Source organism: Coenobita brevimanus, chromosome 22 (genome assembly GCF_032717465.1).
Source record: "Coenobita brevimanus isolate Jiangsu-jjx chromosome 22, ASM3271746v2, whole genome shotgun sequence".
In the NCBI taxonomy this organism is placed as follows: Eukaryota; Metazoa; Arthropoda; class Malacostraca; order Decapoda; family Coenobitidae; genus Coenobita; species Coenobita brevimanus.
Genome location: NC_136975.1, coordinates 43,497,009 through 43,518,596, shown reverse-complemented (window position 1 = coordinate 43,518,596; position 21,588 = coordinate 43,497,009). Strand labels below are relative to the sequence as shown.

General features: G+C 42.3%; 1 protein-coding gene and 1 non-coding gene across 2 annotated transcripts in view; one reads left to right on the top strand and one right to left on the bottom strand.

Moving 5' to 3' along the window:
* The window catches only part of Oseg6 (intraflagellar transport protein Oseg6), a 198,657-nt gene that overhangs the window by 101,384 nt on the left and 75,685 nt on the right, over positions 1-21,588 (bottom strand). Inside the window, exons 9-12 of the mRNA XM_080266921.1 lie at positions 20,633-20,745; positions 16,240-16,461; positions 13,238-13,360; positions 12,178-12,327 (exon numbers count right to left, since the gene is read on the bottom strand). Of these exons, the coding sequence (XP_080123047.1) occupies positions 12,178-12,327; positions 13,238-13,360; positions 16,240-16,461; positions 20,633-20,745 (608 nt within the window). The remainder of the gene's footprint in view (positions 1-12,177; positions 12,328-13,237; positions 13,361-16,239; positions 16,462-20,632; positions 20,746-21,588) is intronic.
* On the top strand, positions 9,792-9,910 carry LOC145392588 (5S ribosomal RNA). The gene has a single exon (XR_013896019.1). It is a non-coding gene; the product is annotated as a 5S ribosomal RNA (ribosomal RNA).

Here is a 21,588-nt window from a genome sequence, read left to right as displayed (position 1 = left end):
CTTAATATAAGTAGTTTTATTATGATATTCAGTTTTTCAATTGTCTAATTTATTTCTAAGAAACACTAAAACTAAATTGCATATTACATACGAGTGATTGAAGGGATACCAAAATATATAAACAAGAGGGTACCTGACCAGACGAAAATCGGTATCGACAGTTTTAGGCATCGATGGGTATCTTTGGTACCTAACCCCCATCGATAATGAGGGTGTACTGTATATATATATATTATATACAGTAATCCCTCCAATATCTGGATGCCCATTTTCCAGACATCCCCAATAACCAGACATTTTCGTCCCGGGATTCGATATTCCCAAAATGGGCCAAAACCGCAAAAAATTCGAAAAAAAATCCGACTTTTTCCCACCCTTAATTTGAAGCTGGCGCGCACGGTGCGGGCCAGCTGTGTTCTGGTGCATTGTTCTGCCGACATCCGCTAGAGCGCCCATGCATCCTCCCCACTTACCACTCGTCTCTTGTTGTGTGTGCTCGCTCGTCGTCATGGCCGCCCACGTGCTCGCTTTTGTGGTGGTGCCTTACCTGCTGCAGGCTCTCCTGCTGCTCTTGTGCCTCTCCTTCGTGAGTGTGATGATGGCCCCGCCGCCTGAGAGGAGGAAGAGAGTGGTTTTGACTCTGGAGAAGAAGAGGGAGATATTGGACAAGGTGGATGTAGGATGGTCTACCTCACGTATCCTCCGTGAATTCAACCTGGCCCGATCTACTTTGTTTGATATCAAGAGATCCTGCGACAAACTCATGCAGTACACGGCTGACTTCTCGTCGAAAAGCAAATGCAACGTGGAGAGGAAGGTGATGTATACTCCCAAGTATGCAGAAGTTGACAGCTCCACGTTGATTTGGTATCGACAGCAACGTGCTGCTGGTGTGAAGGTGCCTGGCACGGAGCTGAAGGCTGCAGCTGAGAAGTTCGCAAGGCTTCATGACACCCCATACTTCAAGGCATCCAAAGGTTGGCTCTTCGCGTTCAAGTTATGACATGGCCTTACCAACATTAAGTCTCATGGCGAAGCTTTGGACGCCAACGAGGATGGAGAAGACGAGTTTCGGCACAAGGTGAAGCGCTTGATCGACAGGGAGGGCCTAACTCTCGGTCAAGTCTACAACGCTGACCAAACTGGCTTATTCTATCGCTCTTTGCCTACGAACACTCTAGCTGAGGAGACAGGGAAGCGTGTACCTGGCGGCAAGCTCTGCAAGCAACGGATATCTGCTTTGTATTGTGCCAATGCTAATGGCATGCACCGACTCAAGCCCATTATTGTTGGCCGTGGCAGCCTTGGTGTCTTCGTGGGGTGATGGATGTCTTTAATCCTGTTGTCTGGTACCATTCCTTGAAGGCATGGTTCACAGCCCAGATCTTCAAAGACTGGTTCCACCGCTATTTCGTCAAGGAGATCATCCATTACCAGATGAAGAAACTGGGAATCCCACGCGACCTGGTAAAGGCCCTCCTTCTCCTCAACAATGTACCTGCCCACCCGTGCAACAAGGAGTTGGTGGCTGAGAATGGGCGCATTAGGTGCATGTTTCTGCCACCTAATACTACTGCTCTCATCAAACCAATGGACCAAGGAGTGATCGTGGCAACGAAGAGGCTGTATCGCTGGAAGTTTCTGGATGAGGTGATGGTTGTTCTCGAGGACGAGGACGAGCGCAGGGAGGGACGGGACACGCGAGGTCAGCGGACTATGGAACACATTCGCCGCTACATCAAGTCTGCCATCTACAACTGGGCCAGTGCATGGAAGGAAATCCCTGTCAGGACTCTAGAAAATTGTTGCTCTCGTCTGCTTCTCGGAACAGATGTGGAGCACGATTTCCTAGGTTTTGACGTGGATGACTTCCATGCACGTCTACGTGCGCATGGCGACGATGTTGATGTGGACGATGTGCATGAGTGGTTGGATGACGACGAGGGCGATCCTGGGTATCAGACCATGTCTGATATCGAGATCGCATCTTCAGTTGCAGGTGTCAGTACCCAGCTTGAAGATTCCAACAAGGACGGCGACGATGATGCGGACTCCTCTCAGCGTGACACTACTCCAGCCATCCCCAAGCTGAGCGCACTCCGCAAACACCTAGAGTTCGTTCTGGACTACCTGGAGCACCCGGACTGCGACAGGGAGATGAGGCCCTTGGGACTTGTGGAGGAAGTGCGCGCTTTCAGGCAGCGCATCACTAATCCCAAAAATCATCGTTCCTTGCGTCAATCAACCATTGACAGCTTTTTCAGGCCCGTGACCCCCGCTGTGCCCAGCCCTGGCTCCACTCCACTGCCTCCCCAAGACAGGCCCTCATGCTCTGAGCCACAGCCCAGCACATCAGGAACGGTGGAGTCACCACTCGACGTGAGTTTGCGCCCCTCTTCAGAGTCGTCGGCAGTGGGTACGCCATCACCACGACCCAGCGACACACCCCTAGGTCACCTGCATGTGCTACTCTCAGACTCTGACAGTGATTAGACGCCAAGAACTTCTCCACTAGACCACATGGGAATTTACAGTGTTGTGCAGTGAAAAAAAAACAGTGCATAGTGTTAAGGTATTTGAGTCCTGAGTGAAAAGACAAAGATTTAATGGACTGTCAAGGTAACGTAAATTAACTTGAGTGTGTTTTGTTTAGAAAATGGTTTTACGAGTGGATACACTTAAAGTGCAGAGTGCAACACTTATTTCATTAAGGTACAATGGAGCGCAAGTAAGACAAGAGTGCGCAGTGTTAAGAGAATGGAATTCTGAGTGCAAATGACTAAGTTCTGTGCAAGACTTCATGAACAGTGTACTGCAAGTGCTTCAGGAACTCCTTCTTATTGTCAGAGTCTGAGAGGAGGCGGGTTATTCATCAAGATGGCCAGGGACTTGCTGTACGTACCCAGAATGTTTCATATTGTACTGTACTGTATCTTCCATACTTACCTTTAACGCCTCATTTCACTCTTTTATGTCCCTTATTGGTGTGAAATGTGTCTTAGGTGCTATGCATGTGCAGTAGGGAGGTGTTTTTCTGAGTTAGGCTAGGTTAGGGTCCATAACTACCAGTCCAGGAGCCAGGGACTTGTTCTAAGTACCCAGAATGTTTAATATTACTGTATATAAACCTACCTCTAAAACCTTATTTTATGGTTCTTTTGCATTTATTCCAGTCTTTTATGTCCCTTATTGGTGTGATTTGGGTCTTAAATAGGTGCTATGCATGTCCAGAGGGAGCTGTATAGGTGTTTTTCTGAGTTAGGGTCCATAAGTACAAGTTCAGGAGGCTGGGGCCCAATATCTGGACAGGATCACTATCCAGACATGCCTTTAGCTCTATTACATTGGATATTGGAGGGATCACTGTGTATATATATATATATATATATATATATATATATATATATATAATGTATATATATATGGTTGTAGGGTACGCTCCGACAAATGAGGCTGCTGATGAAATGAAGGATGACTTCTATGAGAAGCAGCAGGATGTAGTGAACAAAGTGGCAAGACATGATGTGTTAGTTTGCATTGGTGATTTTAATGCGATTGTTGGCAGTAGTAAGGATGGCCTTGATGATTGTATGGGTAGGGAGGGTGTTGGTGTAAGAAACGAAAATGGGGTGCGATTTGGAAGCTTTTGTTTGGCAAATGACCTTATAATTGGTGGAACTATCTCTAAGCTTAGAAAAATACATAAGACTACTTGGATTTCACCATCCGGTAAATATTGTAACCAGACTGACCACATTGCAATTAGCATAAGGCATAGGAGTTATTTGCAAGATGTTTGCATAAAGAGGGGGGCAGATATAGGTAGTGATCATCAACTTGTTGTGTCAAAGATTAAAATAAAACTTAAGAGAAACGTTAATGGTAATTGTACAGGAGGTAATAATTATGATTTTGATGGGCTGAGGAGTGATGTGAACATGAAGGAGAAGTTTCGGTGGGAATGCAGGAACAGGTTTCTAGTCCTGCAGACTTTTGATGGAATCTGAAGACAATGATATTAACCAAATGTGGAGAGAGGTAAAAGAGGTTTTGCATGAGAGTGCTAAGGTTACTATTAAGAAAAAGGGAAAAGCGAGAAGGAAAAAGTGGATGTCAGATGAAACATGGAATGCTATTCAGAAAAGGAAAGAGGCTAAGTTAAGAAGTGAAAAACAACATGTTGATGGTCAGGTAGTTGAAGTACTTAGAGCAAAGTACTGGAGTTTACATTCTGAAGTAAAAAGACTCGTTTGACGTGATAAGAGGAGGCAATATGATGAAAAGGCAACAGAGACAGAAATTAAGTAAAAATGACGGTCAGAGCACAAGAGCAGCGTATCAGGCCATAAAGGAGTTAACTGGGACTGAAAAGAGAAGGAAGGAAATAACTGTACAAGATAGAAATGGTAATTTGATGACTAAAGATTTGGATATAAAAGGAAGGTGGAAAGAGCACTTTGAATCTGTTCTAAATAGACCAATCCCAGCTGAAGAGGAAATTTTGCCAGCCGAGAGAGATTTGCAAACAGAAACAGGGGATATAACCTTGGAAGAGGTAGAAAATCTATAAAGGAGTTAAAGAATTTTAAGACCCCAAGAGAGGATGGAATATTTCCTGAAATGCTTAAGATGGAAAATGACGAGTTCATGAATGCGCTTTTGAAACTTTTTAATGTGGCTTGGGATAATGGTGGAATTCCAGAAGAGTGGAAAAATAGAGTGATTATAAATACACCAAAAAGGGGAGATCTAAGTGTGTGTGGCAATTGGAGGGGGATAACTTTGACACCTGTAGTTCCAAAAGTCTTTTCCAAAATCTTGTTGAACAGAATAGACCCAGTAACTGACAAATTTTTAAGAGAAGAACAAGCGGGATTTAGAAAGGGTCGAGGTTGTAATGATCAGATTTTTATTGTAAGGCATCTAATGCAACAAGCTAATGAGATGAAAATGCCACTTAGTATGTGTTTTGTGGATTTGAAAAGTCGTTTGATAGTATTTCACGTGGAGCTATGTGAAAATTATGAGATTCTATGGTATACCAGAAAAGTTTGTAAATATAATTAGAAGCCTACATGAAGGTACTTTTTGTAAGGTAATGGTTGGTGGTTCTTTGAGTGATCCATTTGAGGTTAGGTCAGGAGTGATTCAAGGAGGAGTTCTTTCACCATTGCTGTTTGTTTTGGTTATGGATTATGTTATGAGAAAGGTTGTAAGGAGAACAGATGCAGGAATTAACTGGAAAGACGATAAGAAGCTGATGGATTTGGACTATGCTGATGATATCGTACTGATTTGTGGAAGAGGTGACAGTGCGGCCTTATTCTTTACCAACATCCGCGGCCTTACCACAAATTTAAACTCAGTTCATTTTTTCCTTCAGTCCATATCCCCTTTGGCCCTTTTCCTCACAGAACCACAAATCTCACCCTCCACCGATATATCTCCATTTTGTTTTCCCGGTTACCATCTCCTTACAAACTTTTGTAACAAGGGCAGCACCTGTTGTTATATCAAATCCCAATATGCAGTTGACACTATTTTAAATTTCACTTCATCCAGTTTTGATTACTCCTTATATAAATTAAATTGCCAAAACATTACCAAATATATCTGTGTAGTTTATCGTTCCCCCAGTGCTTCTTCGGAACCCAGTGTATTTGATTCCATATCCACTCAGTTGAGTAACCTTGACCTTGCCCTTGGCAATGAAATTACCATTTTGGGTGATTTTAACATACACAATGTTGAATGGTTATTGCATTCTGCCCGGACTGACGACGCTGGTCTAGAATGCGAGCTGTTTGCGGAATCGTTTAATCTCACCCAGTTGGTAAAGCAACCAACCAGAATACCTGATAATCCTGACCATAATGCCCATCTCTTGGATTTATTCTTGACAAATAATCCAGATCAATACAGGATAGAGGTACTGTCACCACTTGGATCCTCTGACCACAATCTCATCAAAGCCTCATTAGTTAACCCTCCTACACCTCCCCATTCTGAACCTGTCACGGTGACCCAATGGCACTTTGACAAGGCAGACTGGGATGGATTTAGAAATTATCTTGCTGATGTTCCATGGCAGTCTTTCTTCTCTAGTGATCCCAATTCTACCCAGTCCCACATTTGCGACTTAATACTAGCTGGTATGGATTTATTCATACCAAGTCAACAATTCAATAAAAGATCAAACTCTCCAAAATGGCTTGATGGCAACTGTGCCAGAGCAACAGCCCAAAAGTCATTAACATATAACTCTTACTTAAAATCAAAAACATCTGAATCACTCTCCCAATTTAAAATTGCTAGAAATCATGCAAAAGCTGTATTAAATCTATCTAAATCAAACTTTCTTCAAAAGCAAGCATCAAAACTACTTAACAACCCTAATGACAATAGAATATTCTGGTCAACTCTTAATTCTTTCAATAATAACTTTAACAAGTCATCTTCCATTCCCCCACTAAAATCTTCAGATGGCAATATTACAAGTGACCCACGTGAGAAAGCAGATATCTTTGCTAGTACCTTTGTCAGAAGCTCTACCATCGATGATACCAGCCAGAATGTCTCAGTACTGGAAATTGATTCTCCCAAAATTGCCCCACTTAAAATACAGACAAGATACGTAAAAAGTGTTCCCCTGAACTTGCCTCTGTCCTAGCTAAATTATTCAGACTATGTATACGTACTTCTTTATTCCCAAATTCATGGAAAGAAGCCAATATCCACCCAGTTCCGAAGAAAGGAAGTTCGACTGACCCCTCCAATTACAGACCAATAGCTGTCACATCTTCTCTTGGTAAGGTATTTGAAACTTTAATTAATAAGCATATTGTTAAACATCTTGAATCCAACAACTTAATTAGTGATAGACAATACGGTTTTCGCCACGAAAGATCCACCATTGACATACTCAACCTCTTAACTCATACCATCCATCAATCAATTGATCTTTATGGAGAAACTCATGCAGTAGCTCTTGATATCTCTAAAGCTTTCGACAGAGTATGGCACCGTTCCCTGCTGTCCAAACTCCCTTGCTATGGACTAACGTCTTTTGTTCCTTTGATTTCTTCTTATCTTAGTGACAGGAAAATAAGAGTAAAAGTAGATGATGTATATTCGAATTTCCACTCAATTAACGCTGGCGTGCCGCAGGGATCAGTTCTGGCGCCAACACTATTTCTGGTTCATATTAATGATCTCTTATCTGTCACTCACAATCCCATTCACTCATATGCAGATGACTCAACACTACATAGTTCATTCACACTCAGACATCCATTTACAAAGTCTAATATCTCTACCTCTCAACTCAGTACAGCCATCTCCATAAATCAAGATCTATCTACAATCAGTGAATGGGGACAAAACAACCTTGTCTCTTTTAATGCTAGTAAAACTATATATATACAGTTTACTAATAGACAGATATTGCCAGATTCGTACATTACCTTCAGTGCTACTAATATTCCCATCTCCAAAAGTATTGATATTCTTGGTGTCTCACTTAACAGTGCCCTCAGCTGGACCTCTCATGTCAGATCACTTGCTAAAACCGCCTCAAAGAAACTTGGATTATTGTACAGAGTCCGTAACTTCTTCGCCGATGAGCAGTTAGCTATAATTTATAAGAGTCATGTGCGCTCTCAGCTTGAATATTGCTCACCCTTGTGGAATGGTTGTGAAGAGGTTGCATTAAGACAACTAGACAAAATTCAGAATAAAGCTGTCAGAATCATTAACAACCTGCCATTATATAAACTACCTCCCCTGCAAGTAAGAAGGAATGTTGCCTCCTTTGCATTATTTTACAGATATTTTTTTGGCAAATGCTCAGACGAAGTTGCATCCATGGTGCCACCTCTCCATGCCTTCCCTCGTGCTACACGGGCATCTGGTAGTGCTCATGACTGGAATGTCACTCAACCATATTGCAGAACTTCTGCCTATCAGAATTCTTTCATTCCCCGAACTGCATCTCTCTGGAACTCGCTTCCCCAGAGTTGTTTTCCTCCAAATTTCAACCCACAACTGTTCAAGTCTAACTGTTACAGATATTTTATGAACAGAGGACACCAGTAATCTGGTGTATGGATTATTTTTTTTACCCATTTGTTTTCCCTTCCTCCGTTCTGTTATTTATTAAAAAAAAAAAAAAAAAAAAGTATTTATGAGATGCAGAAGGTGCTTGATTGTCTGGTGGAGAAAGGAGAAAAAGTGGGATTGGTACGGTAATAAATTGTGGAAAGACTGAAATTATCAATATGAACGTGGAGAACCAAATCGATTGTGTAATTGGGAATAATGTGGTGAAGAATGTAGAAAACTTTAAATATCTGGGAAAGATTGTATCATCTAATGAATCATTAAACAATGAAATTGAGGAGAGGATTAGACAGGCCTGGCGAGCTGTTGGAATGTTGAAATCTGTTTGGAATAATAATATGCTTTTGGTACATACTAAAGTGAAAACTTACAAGTCCATGGTTAGACCAATTTTAATTTATGGACACGAGTCATGGTACAGTACAATTGCAACAGATCAGAAAGTATTAGGATTTGAGAATAAAATAATACAAATGAAAGAGTAAGGGATATTATGAGAGTGGAACCAGTTAATGAATGTGTGAGCCTGTCTCGCTGGAAGTGGCTGGGGCACATATACAGAAAAGACGGCAGTTTAATACAGGCTGTGCCAGAGTGGAGTGCTAGAGGAAGAAGAGGTAGAGGTAGGCCGAGGGAAACCTGGTTGAGGACAATGAAAAAAGAAGCAGGAGAGGAGTGTTGGTGGGACCTGAAGGAGATGGCAAGAGACAAATATTAGTGAAGAGAGTTCATCGAGGCCCTATGCATCCCGTGGGGTGCCACAGGAAATGATTGATTGATTGATTGATTGATTGATTGATTGATTGATCTATCTATCTATTGCCAGGCGCCATAATCCCATATGGGGTGGCCATTTGACTTTGAGTTATTTGTTTGATGGGGAGGGGCACTAACCCTCCACCAACCCACTTGCTGACACGTAGGAAGCACATATGGTTTGGTTATATGGTTACCACCCAGCATTGTAAATGGTTTCTTGGCTTACAGGAAACCATTTGGCTTGTCACTCAATGTAAAGCCACCTGTAAAGGAAAGAAAAGAAATAAGAAGTGACTATATATATATATATATATATATATATATATATGTGGTAGGTCGGGATATATATATATATATATATATATATATATATATATATATATATGTATGTGGTAGGTGGGGATACTCACCATCCACTCACTCGATGTAGTGCTGCTCTCAGGTGTCTGCCCTTTACTATCCTCCCACTTTTCCTTCCTTCCTCTTCTGCCTTTCTTTACTTCATGCTTTCCTCGTCCTTCTGCCTACGGGTGACTTTACACTCCCTCTTTGTCTCTCTTTCCTTCATTCTTTCCTCTTCCTTCTGCCTATGGGTGACTCTACACTGAGTGACAAGCCAAATGGTTTCCTGTTCACCAGGAAACCATTTACTACACTGGATGGTAACCATATAACCAAATTATGGCACCTGGTGGTTTAGTAGGTAATTGCAGCACTCCAATCGGATTGAGTTGGTGAAGGTGTATATCCAAGGGGTGGTTGAGGTTATTGCTCACATAATGGCACTCAGGGATGAGTGAGGCTGGTCACTCTCATCTTAAATGTCAGGACCAACTTGCCTAACCCTGTGCTCTTACGCACCTCGTGGGGCAACATAGGATTGGATGATGGATGGATGAAATATATGTATATATGCCAACGGCCATACCACGTTGAGTACGCCGCTTCCCATCCGATCAGCGAAGTTAAACAACGTTGGGTCTGGTTAGTAATTGGATGGGTGACCGCCTGGGAACACCAGACGCTGTTGGCATAACGTCCTCCCTACGTGTCAAGTGGGGTTGGTGGAGGATTAGTGCCCCTCCCTGTAAAACAATTAACTCTAAGCCCTTGGCCACCCCGTTTGGGATACATGGCGTCTGGCAATGAATGAATGAATATATATATATATATCATCAACATGAGTTACTTGAGAGAAGCATGTGGAGTGACATGGAGGGACATGTTGATGAATGAAGAAGTGAAAGAACGTTGTGGGGTGGATGTGGATGTGGTTGAGAAGATTAGGAGAAATACACTGAGGTGGTTTGGACATGTGGAGAGAATGGAGAATGAAAGACTGACTATGAAGGTGTATGTAGGTGAGATGGAGGGAAGGAGAGGGAGGGGAAGACCGAGGATGAGGTGGAGGGAAGGAGAGGGAGGGGAAGACCGAGGATGAGGTGGAGGGAAGGAGTTGAGAGGTATATGAGGGAGGGGGGAGTGAGCTTGGGGGTGGGTAGTCAAATGGTGGGTGATAGAGCAACTTGGAGGTGTTTTGTCTGCGGCCACCCTTTGCGGGATTAGGACGTTTGGCTTTAGATAGACAGATAGATAGATCATCAACATCATCATCATCCGGACTTCCTTTCCCACCCTAAGGCAGGGTGAGGAGTAGCAATGTTCAGACAGTCCAAGTTTGCCCAATCCAATGGGCTAGACTTCCATTCACTCATCATTAACACCCTCGCAATCCTGGCTCTATTGGATACGCCTGAAACTTTCAGCATATTCAGCAGCTTCACATAAACGTATCCAACCGTCAATCCAAACATCATCACATTAAAATGAGTGCCAAATCCCTGATCATGAACTTCTCACAACATTCATCCAGCAAGCTCGATCTCTTGTTAGTACTCTAGTCTCACGGCTTCCATATCTCTCTTCCTCACACACTCATCCACCATATCCCTTAACCTTCTCCTTGGCCTACCTTGCCTCTTTCCTCCTTCAAATTCACTCAGATATACCTTTTTCACCACTCAACTCTTAACCATTCTCTCCACATGACCATACCATCTCAATACATTCTCTTCAATTCCAGTCCACAGACTTCCTTACTTGGCATCTTTCATGAATCACATTATTTCGTATCCTATCCATTCTCTGTACATCCACATACATTCCTCAGCAGTCCCATCTCCACTGCTTTCACTCTTGACTTTTCATTTTCATGCCACACCATAGTCTCACATCCATAGGTTAAAGTTGGCTCTAACACCCCTTCATGTAAGCCTCATTGAGCTGTGACACTCAAGCCTCTGTTTCTTATGAAGGCCTTCATAGCACCAGCTACTTTACTTCCTTGTGTCATTCTACTTTCCACTTGTCTGGCAAATCTTCTTCTCTTTTCTATCACTGTACCTGGGTATTTGAACTCTCTCACCAATTCCAGTCTTTCTCCATTTACTGTAACATCACACTGGGAGTCACCTTCTCTCTCAATAACCATCACTTTACTCTTTTCTACATTTACTCTCAAGGCATAACACTCACAGACATCAGAAAAACACAGCACAAGTCTACCAAGTTCTTGCCCGGTGTTTGCAAGTAACACTGCATCAGCATACAACAAATTTGAGATATTCCATCCATCACCATTCATTACCGTCATCCCTCTCTCCATTGCTCATGTTTTTACCTCTCTCATAACTCCGTCCATAAATACATTGAACAACGATGGGGACATCACACAATCTTGTCGTACACCCACAGTGATCATGAACCATTCACTTAGATGTCCATTTACCCTTGCACATGCCTCACTACCATCACAGAAACTCTTGATGGCACTTAGCACCTTACCATCTACACTGTACATGTGCAAAACCTTCCAAAGTCCTTCTCTGTCTACTTTGTTGTGTGCAATTTCCAGACCCATAAATGCCATAAATACCTTATTGTCCTCTTACAAGCCTTCTCCACTATCTGTCTCACTGCAAATATTTGATCCACACAGCCTCTGCCACTGCTAAAGCCACTTTGTTCATCATTCACTAGGATTTCTGATATCTCTCTTACTTTATAATAATTCTTTCATATACCTTCCCTGCAATACTCGATAAACTTATGCCACGATAATTCTCACACTCACTTCACTCACCTTTATTTTTGAACAGGCGTACAATCACAGCCTTTATATATATTATATATTAAAGTTTGTCTCTTGAGTTACCATTAAAACAAAAATAAAGAGATAGCAAGAATAAATTACAGTAACACTTCACTGCAGTGAAGGAGTTAAGCATACAACAAACTTACTGGATTGTACATGTATCCTTCACCCTTAGAGTCAACCAGGACAAGACGGCGGCCTGAGGGTTCAGTGTAAATGTTGGTGATGGATGAGGTGTGGCGGTAGTCACTGACAATACGCCAATCCTCAATGAAGAAGAAGAACAGTCCACCAGTCTGGAGAGATCGAGCTTCCATTAAAAAAAAAAAAAAAAAAAAAAAAAAAAAAAAAGTAAAGGAAAACCATTACTGAATGGTCTTGTTAGTGTGAAATATTAAATTTCTATAACAAAACCTGCTTCGTCCAGGAACCATAGTACATGTGCTTAGCAGCATGATATTAGGTTTTTGCCTACAGCTGTTTGCACACCAATGTCTAGAAAATCTGCACATACTAATACAAACTAAAATGTGTAATTAATTCAAATGGCAAATGAATATGTGTCAGTGACACAAGAAGGGTGTGATTGGGTTGAAGAATGAAACAGTTGTGATGCTGATGATGTACAGGCAAATATAAACAAATTTTATAAAATGTAATGGAAAGAACACAATGAACTGTATACAGTACTGGTATATTGGAAAACGTAATAGTGTGGAATGGTGGCGTTGTACAAGTGATGAGGAAAATCTGTGACCGTACCCATGTGCATAAGTACAATACAGGTGAATGAAGTAAGTGAGAATTTGTAGAGGGATAAGTGTGCTGACAATGGTAAATATAGCAAAGTGAAGAAGAGCAATGAACAAGGTGGCTTTTTGTGTGCAATGGGAAATGTGATTCATATCTTATCTGTAGGAATATTGTGAAGAATATGTCAGTATATATCTGTGTAAAGAATCTTAAACCCACATTATAGGAAAAGGCATCTCCACCTACAACTGAGCATCAATATGAATAAAACCCATCTCTCACCAGATACCTGGACAGATGCTTGGTACTGATACCGCTGACAATGAGTGTCTCAACATCATTGTATCTAGGGGAAAAAAAAAAAGGTAGAATTTCATGTATGAAAGAAATAAATAAAATATATATATATAACAGTAGTAAAAATTGTTATAAGAGAGATGGTATGGTACTGACATCTGTGGAGTATACAAGGAAGTCTGGAGTGAGCGCATGGTCAGTGATGTGGAGATCTGCCTGGTCAGGGTCGGGGAACAACCGAGATTCTCTTTCCTCATCCTCACCTGTCTCCCCCTCAAGCTGAACCACACCATAAAAAAAAGTTTTATTAACATTTTGCTTCATTTTCACATAAAAGATTTTGTACTATCATTTTCACAGTATCCATCTACCCACCTATCACCTATCTATCTATTGCCAGACACTTGAAATAAAAAAGGGATAGCCTTTATCACCCTGTACTCCGTCATCAGGCTGCTCTCTCCAACTCATACCCCCCTCATTCATATACCTCTTCATCCCATCTCTTTATTTTATCTTCAGTCTCCTCCTCCCCCTCTTCCCCACCATTTCAATCACATACAGTGCACTCTCCTAGCCAATCTCTCATTCTTCATTCTCTCGTCGGTCATATCACTTTGAGGTCTTGTAGCCATAACCGAGGCATTTCCAAAAATATAAGATTGTAGGGGTTGTAAGAGATGAGAATTTTCAAGTTAGTCTTGTAGTGGATGGCAGGAGAAAGTTAAAGATGACCCTGGGGATTGACTGCAGTTTTATTCTCAAGAGGAAGTTATCTTGACAAAAGCAGTACAAAGGTGAGAGCGGTTCATGCTAGCTAACTCTGTGCCCTCTACTCCTGCCTTTTCCACCGAGCCTCTTCTCTTTCCTATTGCATCCTAACCCCTTCTGCCTTGTCTCTCCAATTTCCCCAGTATATGACTCGTTTGGTCATATGTGTGGGCACATGTGGTGATTTCCACACCTGTGGAGTTTTCCATTAGGCATCATACTGTGCAGTGTGCAAAGTTCCCTACCAAAACTCAGCAATGCTGTTTCTTCCAGCTCTCTCTAGCTTAGGCACAACTTTCTTCAAACCTCTATGTTATATATTAACACCATATATGTCACTAGCTATTATGTAGTGTGTTATGATATTTTAGCGTCCTGACAGAGGCACTTATTGTAACGTTTTCCAGTACATCCACATCAATGCCAAAACACTCCCTCAATTTCCTCATTTGTCTCTCTATATGGTGGTAGGTGGGGGCGCTCACCATCCACTCACTCGATGTAGTGCTGCTGTCGGGTATCTGCCCTTTCCTCTCCTCCATCCTTCTTTCCTTCCATCCCCTTCTGTTTTCCTTTCCTTCTTTCTTTCCATGTCCTTCTGCCTACAGGTAACTTTACACTCCCTCTTCTGTCTTTCTTTCCTTCATTCTTTCCTCTTCCTTCAGCCTGTGGGTGACTCTACACTGAGTGACAAGCCAAATGGTTTCCTGAACACCAGGAAACCATTTACTATACTGGGTGGTAACCATAAACCAAATTTTGGCACCTGGTGGTTTAGTGGGTAATTATTGCACTCCAATCGGACTGAGCTGGTGAAGGTTTATATCCCAGGGGTGGTTGGGGTTGATTGCTCATGGGGCACTCTCATTTTAAATCCTGGGACTAACTGCCTAGCCCCGGGCTCCTACACTCCTCATGGGGCAATGTAGGATTGGATGACGGATGGATGGATGGTCTCTCTATATCCCTGTGTAAATCCACATGCTCCTTTCAAATAACTCATTTTCACTCAGCTCACTCTTCACTCATGTCCTCTGAGCTGAGTAATAAAGGCTCAGATATACTGTAATGCATATTACCATAAAGAATATATTCTGCTCAGATTGACTGAAACACATTCTTAGTCATTTAAATAACTAATACCTGTACAAACAATACTCAGGTGGAGGATGGCTTAAGTTCAGAAGCAATATCATATGTACTCTGCTTTGATTGACAGAAACCCATTCTTAGTCATTTAGATAACTAATACAAACAATATTCAGGTGGAGGAAGGCTTATGTTACGGGCATAAGTATGGGACATTTTTCTTTTCCCCTTCAGTGTGAAGTAATGGCCAAAGGTTTGGATTCTTTTTTTTTTTTCCCCCTGGAATAGAAGCAGTTGTAAGATGTACAAAATTAAGGGTTACACATGTCAAAATCCACCCACAAGGGGACCTAGTGTAAAGAAAGTTCTCATTACAAGTCATCCCTTTGATGTTTATGTTACAAAACATATGCAAGGAAGGATATTCTGAAAAACATTACTGACTTCTAATGGGGATTGTGGCTACTAAAATTCAGTCCCATAATTTTACCATAAACAAGAGAATGACAACATGGCACTGCCAGGCCACAAAAGCTGACATAAACAGTAAATATGAGCAAAGTAGGGGGGGGGGGGGAAGTTATGAGTTCCTAGGAGTTTTTGATAATATCCAAACTACAACAGAATATGCAAAATAAATACAGTAAAAACTTGCTTCATGGGCTTCAAACCCATGTACTGTCCTGTATAAACAAGGGCCAAGTGTGTCTAACATTTCACTTAGCATTTGCCTCAGCAGGTATTAAGGTTAGGACATTCAGATGATGAATCATTACATAAAAGGCAAAAGGGATCTAGCTACAGCCCTTCCACAACACGTGTACAGTAATTAAGTCTGTAGCTGTTTAGTTTTTCTTGACTTGTAAAAACTTAGTACATTATATAATTTCTCAAATAAAACATATTCTTGTCAAATGTGATGTCCAATGATGGTGACATCACAGTACAAAGGCAAACCAAAATAACTGCAAAACAGCGACAATGATCTTTGCTGCAACCCTGCCAGTACTTTATGTAATGAAAACAGGGATCCCCATGAACACTCCAGTATGCAAAAGGCTAAACTGTTTAATTTCAATATAGCAACTTTTTGTATTTTTAGTTTATTCTTCCTACTACCAGACTACCTTATTCTGGCTGAGAGCTGCTTACTAGTGAAGGGGTTCGTTGAAGGTTTATCTAATGCATCCAGAAAATATAAAATCCTAAACAGAGTAAAGTCAAATGGGGGCATTCAAGAGTAAAAGAAAAATATACACTACTGAACAGAAGTTACATGAAACACAAAGGTAACTTACAAGATGAAACTGAATCTTGCCCTCATACAGGACAGATGCATAATCTGCATTGACCCGCACAGAGGTAATGGTTCCAAGATACTCTCGGTCTCGCACGAACACAGCAGAATCCTCAGTAAGCGAGTAGATCCAGGCACGGTTGTTCATCCCTGCTACTAAGTGATAAGGACCAACACCCAAGAAGCTGGGTTCTACATCCACGCTCACAGTAATTGGCTGTTCCTGTAGACAAAATCAAAAGATATTACCACTCACAAATCAAACTGTCCTAACCACTACAGTCTGAGAGGCTTCACCTCTGATGAATACAGATCAAGGGTATGGTGTCTTCAGAACAAAATAAACCTCTTACCAGTACAGTCAAGCCTCCGTAAGTCGGACACGCATAAAGAAGATCTCCGTACAGGTTGGACAAGGGGGTCACTAAGCGGGCATCTAAAAAATTCAAAGTTGTGCTGCCCCCATTCAAAAACACTTCTCCACCACTTTTGCAGTGAAGTTTGCCCGGTGTCAAACTCTCACTGTTCACACTGTGAGCTGTCACGCAGTCACTTGTGTGATACTGTTCCCTGCTACTCTACTCATCTTGCAGTATTTTCTTGTGATTTTGCCAAGATTTACCTATCCAACTATGTCATCTCATGGTGCTTTAAAGTCCAGGAGTCATAAGGGAGGTGATGGAATGTGGAAATTAGTGTCACTGAGCACTGCACAGAAAGTTGAGGTGATTAAAAAACTTGAGGCTGGTGTTTCCGTGGCCAAAGTTTGTGAGGAATATGGCATGAAAAAGCAAACTGTGTCAGATATTAGAAAGCAAAAGGAAAAATACCAAGCATTTGCTGTGAAGCATAGTTTAAAGGGATACATATCAGAAACTGGCAGTACAGGTAGGAAGCGTATGCGCTTGTCTGATGTGCGGGATGTGGACAAAGCTGTGATTTAGTGGTATAGGGGACAGCGTGCAGCTGGGGTGAATATGCATGGATTGGAAATTGCTACTGCTGCTGAGAAATTAGAATGACATATGGGCAAAAAAGATCTCAAGGCTACGGGTGGTTGTGCATTTTCGTAGGCATGGCTTGGTGAATTGTAAGTTTTGTGGTGAAGCTGCAAGCACTGATACCGGTGCTGTGAAGCCATTCCACCTTAAGTTAAAGGAACCGATGCAAAGTGAAAATCTGGTCCATGCTGCAATATATTGTATAATGCAGATGAAAGCAGCTTTTTCTGGTGGTCACTGCCTGCAAATACTCATGCATACAAGCATGAGGAAAGTACCCCAGGAAAGAAGCTGCAAAAGGAGCGACTGTCTGTGTTAGTCAGTGCAAAGGCCAACAGAACTCATCGACTGAAGGCTGTGGTGTGTGGCAAGTCAGCCAAACCCTGGGCATTGAAACACATAATGCACAAACTTCCCGTCCATTACTACCACTCTAAAGCTGGTTATATTACCGCAGCCATTTCTGAATACTGGTTTCACCACTACTTTGTCCCTGAGGTGTGAAGATTCCAGGAGTCAGAGCTGAATAGGATGCCAGAGGAAATCTGCATTGCTAATCTTGGATAATACCCCCGCTCACCCTCAGGCTGATGTTCTGGCTAGCAGGGATGGGAAAATTTTGGGCCATTTTCCTCCCTCCAAACACCACCATCCTTATCCAGCCTATGGACCATGGCATAATTGTATCTGCAAAGTGGGCCTATCAGCACAACTGGAGGAGGTTCTTGTCGTGGTGGAGGATGAGGACGATGTGGATGAGGACACCCAAGGGCAGAGGTCAGTGGATAACATCCGGGCATATAACATTAGGTCTGCCATTTTCAACTTTGCTTCAGCTTGGAAGGAAGTAAAAGTGGCAATGCCTGGAAAAAATTATTTGAGGACACTGACCCAGAATTAAACTTTGAAAGTTTTAAGGCAGCAGATTTCTATCTCATACTGCACAGAGCCAGGAAAACTGAAGTCAGTCTCCAGGATATGGAGGAATGGTTGGAGGTAAACGACAGTGAGCTTGGATATGAAATTTGAACAAAGGAGGAAAGTGCAGTATAGTATCTGTGATGGGGGTAGAAGCAGCAACAACGTAAGAGGAGGAAGAAGACGAACCCCCACTCTTAACGTGATGAAGCCGTCCGAGGTGCATCAAGCTATGGACAAAATTGTACAGTGGGTGGACCATAATAATGACCATCAGGTTCAAGCCTTTTATCATCACCTAACAGCCTTTTGGGAGTTGGTTATCAGGAAGCAATATAGCACAGGAAAGCAGCTGAAAATAGACTCTTCCATAGGCCAGCTGCACTTGCCATCTCTCCCTCAACATCCTCTGCTGAGGCCCATCCGCCATCACCACAGCCTTCAATCTCTGCCATGGCCCATCCACCCTCAATGCAGCCTTCAACTTCCAGAGATGGTGAGGAAATAGAGCTGGACAACAGCTCTTCATCCTCAGAGTAATTCTAGCTCTGGGGATGCCACTGGCCACAAGGGAATATTCATCATATCATCACTCATCTCATGGTATGTAATGTCATGCAATCATTTTCCCTTGTACTATCTATCTATCTATTGCCAGATGCCTTAAACCTGTAAGGGGTGGCCACAAATGAATTGCCTCCATGTCGTCCAGTCCCCCGCCATTTCACTGCCCTGCTCCCAGCTCATACCCCCCTCTCTCATATACCTCTCCACTCCATCCCTCCATCTCATCCTTGGCCTCCCCCTCCCCTTCCTCTTTCCACCTCACTCACATACACTCTCCTCATCAGTCTCTCACTCTCCATCCTCTCCACATGGCCAAACCACCTCAATGTGTTTCTCCTAACACTTCCTATCACATCCACATCCACACCACAACGAACCTTCCCTTCCTCATTTGTCAGTCTGTCTCTCACTCTCCATCCTCTCCACATGGCCAAACCACCTCAATGTGTTTCTCCTAACACCTCCTATCACATCCACATCCACACCACAACACTCCTTCACTTCCTCATTTGTCAGTCTGTCTCTTCTTGTGACTCCACATGCTCCTCCCAAATAACTCATCGCCACTACTCTCACTCTTGACTTCTGTCCCTCCAACAAAGTCCAAGTTTCACTTCCATACATATAATGTTAAAAGACATCACAGTTTTAATATATTGTACTTTGGTGTGCCTTAATATTTGAATGCATGAAAATGTGATGATTTATGTGGATTTAGAGTACAAACCTGTGTAGGTTGGACAACTGCAAAACTCGGACCGAGTTACCCCCCATGTACTCCGAGTTACCGTGGCCTGACTGCATCATTTAACATCATGCAAACTGATTATGATTTCAGTACAAAGAACATTTCTTCCCATATGATATTTATAATAAAATGCTTACAGTACAGAGTAACTTGTTACTGCCTGAAAATGTCTACAGATGCAGGTTTCAAGTTGACCTCATTTGAAACTGTGTTACAATGTGCTGCTTCTTGCAAAAACAAGAGCCAGAACCTGTATGCAGTTTCTCAGTAATGGAAATATTCATATCTATTATGTCTTTCCTTTCTCTATACAGAACATATAATAACTGAATACCTTTTTGGCTCCACATCTTCCCACAATGCACTGCTTCCAGCTCTTATCTTTGCACTCAGCTACTATACCTTGTTTATACCATTCACCCTCAACCATTTCAATTCCTCCCACAACACAACATACTATATTTCATGGCTGAGCCACAGTACTGTGTGAGGGAGATAACATTTTTCATTTCATGCTGAGAAGTCTTGTCCATGCTTGCTCACTTAATGGTGGCTCTTCATACATCACAATCTCTGGCAGAATCCCTGTTCAATCCCTTAACCCTGTGCTCATTTTGTAAGACCTCAACCCAGGTTTTCTTAGGCCTACGTCTTAGAGCTCTACCCTTCACATTCACACTTTTAGATTTTATCACCCAGTTCTCATCCTCCATTCTCACTAAATTTCCAAACTAACTCAATATCTCCCTACACATCAAATCACCAATGCCTGTCATTCCAAGCCATTATTAGCTGTTAATTCACAATGCAGCCAAATGCAGTTCTATTGTTCTAAGAAGAACTACACATCTATTTGGCCATCCTTATCTCTGTACGCTCAAATCTATGCTCACACATAAAAAAGCACTTACCATAACCTTTCTGCTACAATTATGTCTTTTGAAAGAAATTTCTCTTGCCACAGGACAATTACATTCCACTTAGGAGAGTCCTTCAGCAGTGTAAGAAGTAATTAATGCTATATTACACTTCTTTAGCTTAAAAACTCTCCCTTAACTGAATAAAATGGCTTAGAAACAGCAAGAAAATAGGCATCACTGTACTGAGGGGTTAAGCTCTTTCTTGTGTTTCCCCATCTATCCATACTATTCATACTATACCTTCTCAATGATGTTTACAACGGTGACCTCGAGGAGTGATGTGAGGTATGCCACCTTGGACCCATGAGCCCCACCCAACACTGGCAGCTTGGTGAGGTACACATGAATGTTTCCTGTAAGTATCCAAGGCCACTGTATTACCTTACTCTCTGTATTATCAATTTTTAGTTCTTTCACTGTCATGGATGCCCATAGGTATTACATTCAGGCTATATATTGTGCATTTACCTTAACCTATCGAAGATCCCTATTTGTTTTCAGCGTTGTCCAAGACCAAGTGTCATCAGACTGGAGGAAAAATTTGAACGGCAACCAAGGAGGGGCATTCCTACCTCTTGACTACGGCTCAGTGAATCTTATGCAACCACTAATGGGCATACTCAAACCTTGATCAATGCAGTAAATATAACCTGGACATGAACTGCAGTACTCAAAACTGTGTTACTGAAACTATATGTTTACATGTACAATAATCCCTCAATTATCTGGACGGTCCGTATCCAGCCATGCTCCATATCTGTTCACTGGCTCTTTTATACCCGTATCCAGATTTATTTGTCTTTAACCGGACATAAAGTTCCGGCTTCAGCAGCAGGCCGGCCTGGAAAGTCAGAAAAGTCTGTTGGGTGGCTCACCGGCCTCTCTGTCCATGTGAGGGTAATAGACGATAACCCACAAGCTAAGCTAAAATGGCTATCTGGCTCTCTACCGAATGGTCAAAATCCCCCGGCCACCCTGATCACTGGTAACATATCGGCAGCATGCAAGGAAGACAGAGCGTAACCAACAGGCTGAGTGAGAATGGCTGTACAGATCCCTCCTGCATGGTCGAAATCCCCCGGCCACCCCAAAAGGCATACACAGTCAAAAAGGTCCATTGAATGACTCACCAGCCTATCTGCCCACACGCGGGTAATAGAGCATAACCCAAAAGCTGAGCGAGAATGGCTGTACGG